This window comes from Phaethon lepturus, unplaced genomic scaffold (assembly GCF_000687285.1).
Source record: "Phaethon lepturus isolate BGI_N335 unplaced genomic scaffold, ASM68728v1 scaffold21526, whole genome shotgun sequence".
Taxonomy (NCBI): Eukaryota; Metazoa; Chordata; class Aves; order Phaethontiformes; family Phaethontidae; genus Phaethon; species Phaethon lepturus.
Window position 1 is genome coordinate 1,091 of NW_010547167.1, and position 9,675 is coordinate 10,765.

General features: G+C 43.5%; 1 protein-coding gene across 1 annotated transcript in view; it reads left to right on the top strand.

Moving 5' to 3' along the window:
• Positions 1-1,066: 1,066 nt before the first annotated feature.
• The window catches only part of DENND2A (DENN/MADD domain containing 2A), a gene marked incomplete at its 5' end in the record, with an annotated part of 25,754 nt that continues 17,145 nt past the window's right edge, over positions 1,067-9,675 (top strand). Inside the window, 6 exons of the mRNA XM_010289562.1 lie at positions 1,067-1,264; positions 3,366-3,459; positions 4,765-4,815; positions 7,865-8,052; positions 8,766-8,875; positions 9,087-9,156. Coding sequence (XP_010287864.1) covers positions 1,067-1,264; positions 3,366-3,459; positions 4,765-4,815; positions 7,865-8,052; positions 8,766-8,875; positions 9,087-9,156 — 711 coding nt within the window. The remainder of the gene's footprint in view (positions 1,265-3,365; positions 3,460-4,764; positions 4,816-7,864; positions 8,053-8,765; positions 8,876-9,086; positions 9,157-9,675) is intronic.

Below are 9,675 nucleotides of genomic sequence, written 5' to 3' on the forward strand. Positions count from 1 at the left end.
AGACTGATGGGGAATGGGTCTGGACAGACTTTCAGTAGTAGCTTATATCACTAGGGCAGTGAGATTCTTCAGTGCAAAGACTCTTCCCAGGCTCATTTTAATGTGTGACTTCTCTGTGGGTGGTAAGCTTTTTTGTGAGTTGAGTGTCTTCTCCCAGATCATTCAGAGACACCTGAGCCAACCTGAATGAATTAATTGGTCTGGCTAGTAACTCTGCTGAGTGTGTCTGTTTGATGGAGGCAGACCATTATGCTGCCTCAGCTACAGTGCTGCTGCGACTTGTTCAGAATTAGCTTGGCTGCCTCTCCCCAACACCACTTAGTCCTACGTAGATACATCCTCTTAACCTTATCATAACTGCTGGGATATTCTGTAGGATATGACAAAAAGAGTTCTTACTGAGCATAATATCATATAATAATATATAACTATTTACCTGGAGCTGAGCTTTTTGCTTCTCTGATGCTGTTTTTGGTCAGGGACTTTAAGAACTTTACACTAGTACTTAAATATCTCCTGTTGCGCTCTCACTGAACTTGCTAATGAGCTTAGGAGGAAACTAGTCTCTATAATTGTCTATCATGGCATTTCTTGTACCCTCCTCTGACTTAATTCTGACTACTGTCAAAGACAACCATAATGCCAGTGCTTTTTGTTGGGTCTCACTGCTTCTCTGTTTGTCCTGACTAACTGCCCCTTATCCCAAATGCTTGTGGTTGACTGGTTGGTTAGTCTTGTCCTGTTTACAGTCCGAGCCTCTGGATTAGACAAGTCCTGGGAGATTTTTTTTCACACTGCAGCAAGGCTTTGTGGCCAACCCCTCAGACTGCATTCTGGTCTGGAATGAATATGGGTTGGTTAAATGGCTGGTCAAGATAGCCCTGGTCTAGCCCAGCAGCTGGGCGAGTTCTTTGTGTGTACAGAAATCTGTGAACATTCTCAGAATTTGGGCTGTTTTGCCAGCTGCTGTGGCTGCCTCACTGGATTTACCACAATGATAATGTTAACAATAAAGCAAAGGTGCATAAGGTGCTGTGTTCATTCGTTCCTTCTCCTGCATTTCCAGTTGCTTTCCAAGCCCATTTTTTTCCGACAAAACTCAGAGCGACGGAGTTTCAAACTGCCAGACATACGGAAACTGAGCCGTGATGGAACTGGGTCACCATCCAAAATCAGCCCTCCCTCAACCCCCAGCAGTCCAGATGACACCACCTTCTCCTTGGGAGACCCTCAGAATGGCAAGAGGAAAAGGAAGATTCCCAAGGTAAATCTAGGGCTTTCTCTCTTTTGCTTGGCTTCTTCCAGGCAGGAATGTGAGTATGAGAGGTTTTCTTTAGTTTCCAATGTGGCATCCCTGCAATATAGCTGCTGTCCTGGCAGTTGACTTGACTGGTGTTTAACCCCCTTTCTGCCTCAAGGAGAAGGCCCACTAACATCTCTGCAAGTTTTGAAGAAGTTATTTTTCCGTCTGAGATATCATGATTGTCAGGAGAGATAAAATAATACTAAGAAAAAAGCATTTTAATTTTTGGCTAAAAGTTGATGTTTGTCAGAGGGGAAAAAAGCAATTAATATTTTTGCAAAAAAATATACACCATCGTATTTCCTTCTTTGCTTGATGGATGGGGCAGTCAGAAATTGTCTGTGTGTTGTGTTGGTGTTCCCTCCTGGCAATCTGTTGTTCTTTGCTAGGTCTGGTTCATGCATTGGCTGTTTGTAATTCAAGGTAGGGTGTGATTGTAGGTTAACAATGAAAATACTGACAAACCTACACTGACAAGTGTAGGTTAACAATGAAAATAGTGACAAAAGGAGGATTTTCTGGAGCAATGTTTCCTACTTTGTATTTGGATACAGCATGACTCAGTTTCAATTTTATTTTCTTTCCGATCTAGCAGGAAGTGTATTCAGTCCAAATGAGGTTTGGCAGCAGTCTATCTATTGAGTGTTTTAAAAACACAGTTATAAAAACACAGTTGCATATCCCAGTCTTTGCAGGATAAGCAGAGGCTACCAGGGACTGTCTGTGGTGATTTTTTTTTTTTTTTCCCCTGAACCCATAGTTTTAATTTGGGGAAAAAGGAATGTGTTTGTGTATCTTTGTTTCCTGGTTGCCAGATCTGTGTTCATGTTTGCATATCTGATTTTTGAATGCCCTCTCTGTATACCTCAGCTCTTCAGGGATGAGCCAAAGACTAGAAATATCTAGGGTTTTCTTTCCCAGTATGCCTACACATCTGTGTATGTGCTTGAGCTCTATCAGTGTGTTCACACGTACTTTTATGTCAGCTGAAGGGAAGATGACAAGTATATATTTACCAGGTATTGCCACTGAGCAGTCTTGCAGAGTAAGCTCAGAACTGAGATTTACTGTGTCAGTGGCAAGATCAACCTGAGACTTGATCTGGGCGGCTGCGTGGAGGCTGCATTTCCACATCAGAGCATTCTGCCTTTCATTTAAATACTTGGATTCAGAGTTCCCTGACCAAGTTACCTTGAGCTCTCGGGACATGTGTGCAGGGTTCACAGACTTTGTGGAATAAATCTGGATGCTGTGGCCATGTCATGCTGCTCCTGCCTGGGACCTTGACAAGGAGATAACTCTACTTGAGGAGGCTTGGGGAAGCGTGGCACGGTCCTTCTGCAACTCCATTCGCCTTCAGGGACAGATAGGGAGACCAGAGGCACTGAATGAGCCACTAAGCACAGCTATGCCCAAGACTGAAATTTCGGTCCTTCTGGTCAGCTGGGAGGCTAGGGATTAAAGGACTTGCAAAGCAAACCACTAGGATAAAGTAGTACTTCATCATTGGCTCCCACCCATCTCAATTTCTTCAGCATTCCTTGTATGGTATGTTTCCCCCATGCTTGGTATGAAGACTTTTCCAGCACATCCCACAACAGATGTTAAAGGCATAAAGACATTAAAGTTTGCTGTTGTCCTTCAGCCAGCTTTCTGCTTTCAAACCTGCAGACCAGGGCAGGTTCCCAAGGAACCCTCTGGCACTCTCTGGAGCGTGGACCACGGTATGGAGAGGCCCAGGTGGGCACTGTCAAGCTTGTAGAGCCAAACAGCGTGGAAATGCGTTAAGGCCTGTCCTTTCATCAGGACTTGTTACCTTGGGCTCCTGCCATGCCAGCGTGACTGTACTGTTTCTGTACCAGAGTGTGCGTGGCCATTGGCAGCGCATGTACAGGTTGCTGTGCAAGGTAGATGCTGGTAATTGTTGGTTCTGGGCCATCAAGTGAAGAGTTTTAGTATGGCCAAGCTTGGGAAACAGAGCACTTTGTATGAAATTCTAACTTTCTTTCTTGCCTGGGGAGGAAAATAACCTTGTTTGTTTGTTTGTGTGTTTGCTGAGCAGCTTGTGTTGAAAATCAATGCCATTTATGAGGCACGAAGGGGAAAGAAACGTGTCAAGAGACTGTCGCAGTCTACAGAGAGCAATTCAGGGAAAGGTAAAGGAACTTTGAATCATCATACATCTAAGACTTTTTGAGGACTTGTCTTAGAGTTTAGACTGGCTTAGTGATTTATGTGATGTTTTCTAGTGCTTCTTCTAGTCCAGGGTGAGATTAAGTTGGGGCTTCCACCCTTTCTTTTGGGAAGACAAAGGTTGTTCCTCTGCCCAAAAGACTTTAATTAAAATGGAACCTTTTTGATTTTCTTGCTTCATTTTCATTCCATGGCTTTACATGATAACCTTATAGGTCGCACCAAAAATCTCCCCCCCTGCTTTTTGATGTTTATTTCTGGAACAGGCTAGAAGCTTTGGAGAGGCATGTTCTGTCCAAAGAGGCTGATTTGTTGAGATCAAAATATTTTGCAGGAATGTGTTAACTTTAGTGAACTGTCCAATGGAAGACAGTAGATTTTGAAACAGTCCTGGTTCCTTCAGCATTCCGATAAACAAATAGCCTCAGTTGGGAATCAGAGTTTCTAGACTGGACTGTAGGACCATCTCCATCACAGCAAGATTGAGACTTTCAGCCTCCCACTGTCAATTCACAACTTGCCAGAAGTGTTCAGGTACTTCAGGGCAATTACATTTAAACATCTTATCTCTGTAAAACTTAAAATTATGTCTTTCTAACACAGTTTTCTGGGTTTTTTTTCAAAAACACCCTAATTTCCAGTGAAAGGTAACCACCAGTTCTATTTGTTTCCCACAATTACTTGTTACTGTTTATCCTGTTTTACATAGAATATACACTGATAGGGTGGATGAGTGTGTTTTTATGAACACAATTCAGGGGAAGCATTCCAGACTTGTCTGTACATCATTTTTTATACTCTTCTCAGAAGCATCCTAAGGCATCATTGACAGAAAGAGGCTATTGGACCATATAGAACTTGAGTCTGATTCAGTCTGGCAATCGTGGGTTTTGTTTGTTTGCTTGTTTTTATCCTTTATCCCAAAAACTACTGCATATTAAGCAGTATTTTGCCTTGGTGTTGTGCTTATGCAGACTTGGATAAAATACTGCTCTGGCATTTTATTCTTTATGGAACTCTTTGGCTGTGCGAAATTGATTTTGTTGTTTGTTTGGTTTTTTTATTATTCCCTGAATGAATGGGAAGATACCAAGGTTGGTAAGCTAAACGTCTGTGGGTATGTGCACTCTTGAAAAGAACAAGGCCCTTGAGATTTATACTGTCTTCCCCCTGAAGTTGCCAGGCCTGGCTTTCTCATGCCAGTGATAAGAAATGCACAGTTATAAATAGGCTTTACTTAATTCATCTTCCCCTTTCTTTTTTCCTAGTTACAGATGAAAACAGTGAATCAGACAGTGATACTGAAGAGAAGCTGAAAGGTAAGGCAAATGTGTGAAGAGAGCAAATGGCTCCTGATAAACTCTACTCCGAGATCCTGGGTCAAGATCTCTCATCTGTGTTCTGCTTTTGGTGAAGGAGCTTATTTCCACTTGGAACACAGTGAGAAAACAAAGATCTCAATACTGCAGAAGAAAATCCATGGGCAGAGAACTATAGGAGTCCAAAACATACCGCAGAAGAAAATCCATGGGCAGAGAACTATAGGAGTCCAAAACAAACATCTGTTCCAATTGCCATCAAAGCGCTTTGCACTGACTTTCCTAGGAGACAGCTTGGACACTGTGGAAATACAGTGAGGTTTTTCGAAGTACATAGTCACAAATGTGCCTGTGTGTGACCCATGCAGTACTGCTTTTGACAGGGTGTTCAGAAACTCCACTACATGTTTACTAAGGGAGAAAAACCACCAGCCAGACTGGCTAGCTAGGAAAACAGAATTGCATGATATGATTTATTGCTAGTTAAACCCTTCTGTATTGGCTGAGCAAAGTGCTGCATTGCTTGTTTCACTCCGGTAGACCTATATGGTATACTGGTCTCCATAATACTCTTCTTAAACCTTCTTGTATGGGTAATTAGCCCTGTGACACGCTGGTGACATTACAATCTTTTGGGAATTTATATGACATATTCAAAGTCCTGGCAGAGTTAGAAAGCAAAATGCAAACTCCCTCAGATTCCAAAGTTTCCTGACTCACATGCACACCTGATCTGGGTAGCAGGTCAGTTCCCAAGCTGAACAGACAGGCTAAGCAGCAGTTCCCACTGTGTGTCAACCACAGTACATTGTGCTTAGGAATGTTCGTCCTTACCCTCTTTCAGGTTTTTAGAACAGAAGCCTCAGATTGAGTTCCCTCTTGTGAGCACAGCTTCCCACACAAAAACTGCTGTATGCTCTTGCTGTCCTCTGCATTGGGGAATCTTTTATCTGTACTGCTGTACTGTTAGAAAGATCAAGCTGAAAATTGTAGCCACCACCTACCTTTTGACAGGTTCTCAGGCTGGCCTGGAGACAGGGAGAGAGGTTTTTCGCCCAGATTGCACAGAAATTACATTCATAACTGTCTTGAAACACGATGTTGTGAAATATAGTTCATGTTCAGATGTAGCTGAGAAAGACAGTGTACATGTAGCCAGGAAGACCCAAACTCTTGTCTGGTACTGGTTGCCATAGTGAATCATGTGCATCACCCTGGGTTTCTCTGTAACATCTGTATTACTGCAGGTAGGAACTGCCTGTAGAAACTGCCTGTAAAGGGGATAGCAGAGATCGTGTGAAGTTACCTCAAATCCAGCAGTACTGGACTCTGAACAATATGCAGATCCATACCTGGATATGAGTGGCTGTGCAAGTCTACATAACTGTGAACAGGAGCTCTGGCACTTGCTGTTTGCTCTAGATACACCTGTATTTTGCTTTATGTCTTGTTGAACTGTTGACTTTCCTATTTTTAAATGGGAAAGTGAGATGATTTAGCAAGTTCCTTTTAGCTGGGACTTTTTATTTTGTATATTTTACTTAACAGACCAAACATACCAGCCAGTTACCTCTGCTTAGCAAGTCACTGTACATCATCTGAGACACGGTAAATCATGAGAGAGCAATCATCAGATTGTGTGTCAGAGCCATAAGTGCTGACCCTTGGGAAGTAAAAATGTTCAAAGGCAAACTCTGCCATGATGACAGCAGTACAATCCTGGTACCTCTGGTAGGTTGCACAGAATATAAACAGTGCAGAGCTTGAGGGAGCTTTTCAGAAGTACTCAGCGTTGCTGTGACATTGCTCCTTTTGAAGTCCCTGGTAAAACAGAAACCACTTCTGAAAACTTTTGATGATTTACAGCCTTAGAGCAAGTAGCGTGATAAGTGATGAGAGAAGGGAGTCTAAGCCATCTTTCCAGGGCTTTAACTGTGCAGGGATTGTTACACAGTCTGATTTAAGAGGCATCTCAAGATTGCTTTAAATGATGTTGTTTGGAATAGTCCATGAGTGGCACAACTTTACCAGACAAAAGGTCAAGAGTCTGTCCTAAAGTATATACCTTCCTCTCAGGAAGCCCTGTCTCCCAAGCAGACATCTTACGTATTTGGAATTCCTGCAGTATCGCTGTGGTTGTCGTTTCTGTCAAAATATTGTATTGCCACCCGCATTTGTGAAAAGCACAGCTGTGAGAATGTGCTGTAGTCTCTGCTTGTAGTTCGTTCGTTCATTCGTTCTTTTGTAGCAGGGTTAAGGGAGACATCATGCAGATTTAATTTGGGATGTGACTGTAAAACAAAGCAGGGGGGTGGTCTTAAGGAATCTCATCTGGTCTCTTCTCAGCAGGCAGCTTTTCATTACTTTCCATGCTGGAATGTTTATTGTCCCACAGCTCATGTGTGTTGCAGTTACAGCTTGCTTGGCACTTTTTCTTGTTTTCCCATTGTCTTGGGTGAACTTGTAGAAACATGGTCCTGAGAGATTAGTTCTAGGCACAGGAAGGACTGGCATGAGCCAGCCTTTTTCATTTGCACCTCTTCTCACAGTTTTTGTTGTTGGCCTACAGCCCAGCCTGTGTGGCTGAAGCTGGGAGTCCCCGCACTACTCAGCCAGTGGAGCCCTAGTCTGACCCAAGTGCCTGTAAAACTGTGGGGATTGCTACCCACAGCCTCCTTTGAACAAAGGTGATCAATCTCCTAACTGTGCTGGCTTTGAAAGATGCATAAATGAATGCTAGGATGAATGCCCAGGCATCATCTGTTACACCATGTCCCATATGGTTCTCAGTTTGGGTTGACTTCAACTGTAAAAACTGTCCATGAAATCCTTCTGCTGCCAAAGCTCTTCATCTTCGCACTCACAAGATTATGTCCTGTCTCTGTTGATATTTGTAGTGCAGCTTCCAAATGGTTCCCACCTCTTACTCAGCCACAAAGTAAATGCAGTGAAGTGGCTTTGAGTTGATCCGTAAGTCTCTGCAAAGCACTGTTGGTGCTCTGTGCAAAGAGCTAGAGAAAGTCACAATATCTAATCTTTTTCTTTGTAGCTCACAGCCAGCGCCTGGTGCATGTGAAATCTCGCTTGAAGCAAACCCCACGATACCAAACCTTGGAACGGGACTTGATCGAATATCAAGAGAGGCAGCTGTTTGAGTACTTTGTCGTGGTGTCACTGCACAAGAAGCAGGCTGGGGCTGCCTACATCCCTGAGGTTACCCAGCAGTTCCCGTTGAAGGTGCGGTGCCTGTCAGGAAGGTCTGGCTGACCTGTCTCAGATTGCGTGGTGCACTTGCACAGCTGGAGAAGCACAGCTTCTCTGATGACCGCACATTATATCAGTAACCCCTATGCTGTGTCAGTGTTCAGTGAGAGTGAGGATAGAGGGGCTGCAGTCACCCCCTGAGGATTGCCATGGTATTCCTCACTGTTGAAAGAGCAGCTGATTTAGATCTTTTGCTGCTCTTGGCTATGACTTTTATGTAGCTATTCCCTTTCTCCTCCTTTTCTCTTTAAAGAAAGCTGACACTTGGGAGAAGACACGTGTTCTTAAAGGGAAGGCACAGCTTTCACCAATAGTCTAGCTCAAAATGGGGAACAAGGAATGGAAGAAACACAGAGCCAGTGTGACAGTGTGTTTGTAAATGGGATGTAACCAGAGCTCCTCTCAAACTTCAGTTCTCTCATTGCTTTTTAGAAGATGTGTCACAGATCAGTGGCACGATATAGTAGGGGCAGGTGCTGCAGATGCAGGGCTTGGTGGAATTAGGGACACAGAGTTACTTTAAGATATCTAAAGATTAGGTGAGTCAGAATCACAGAAATTTTAATATCTTCCAGGCAGAAGCTTAGCCTCTGTCATCACCTCTTCATTTGTCACAGGAAAAATATTTGAAGTCATTCCATCCCCACATGACTAATTGGAAACATTCCTTCTCTCTGTTCTGCTAGCTCGAGCGCTCGTTCAAATTCATGCGTGAGGCAGAAGATCAGTTGAAAGCTATTCCCCAGTTTTGCTTCCCCGATGCAAAGGACTGGGCCCCTATCCATCAGTTTGCCAGGTAAGTACTGTACTTGGTATCCTGATTCATGAGAAGCAGATTTATATATCAAACTAATTAAATACGTGAGCTATTATGGTAGAAAATTGGGCAGAGCTCTGAGAGGGGTGTATTGGAAATGCAAAAATATTGTGGGTTTATTGGCTTTGTATGTCAGAGACTTTTAATATAGGTGATAGGTATCTTGTCATTCTGGTTTCTCTTTCTGCAGTGAGACATTCTCATTTGTCCTGACGGGGGAAGATGGAAGCAGGCGATTTGGATACTGTAGGAGGCTGCTGGTAATTATCCCTGTTTTTATCTTTTTCTGGAGATGCAGGATTCTGTGTGGTTGGTGTTACTGGCACCCATTCTGGAAAGTGGAAAGCTGCTGCTCTTCTGTTTCAGTGTGGAAAGAAGGAGCAGCAGCAGAGCAGCTTTGCTCTCTTCTGCACTGCTCAGTGCCAATAGTCCCTCTCTGAATACCATCCTCCACTCCAAGCATAGCTCTCTTACCTTTTCCTTACATCAGCACTTAACATTACGACCATGGACTGTTATTTCACCAGAAAGCTGAAGATAGGGTTTGTCTCCCTTAGGTTTAGATAGCTACTAAACAGTTATCTAAACCTGTGTTGGTCCTGTAGCCTCAGAGTTGTCTCTGTAGAGCACTCTGCCCTGCCTTAGTAATTTGACTTAGGAAGGTTGGGATCATGCTGTGGATGTGCCCATTTCTCCCCACTGTTTCTAGCATACCAGGGCTTGAAGTAGACGTAAGCTATTGTCATCAGCAGCATGCTGTCAAATGTCTGACAGCTGCT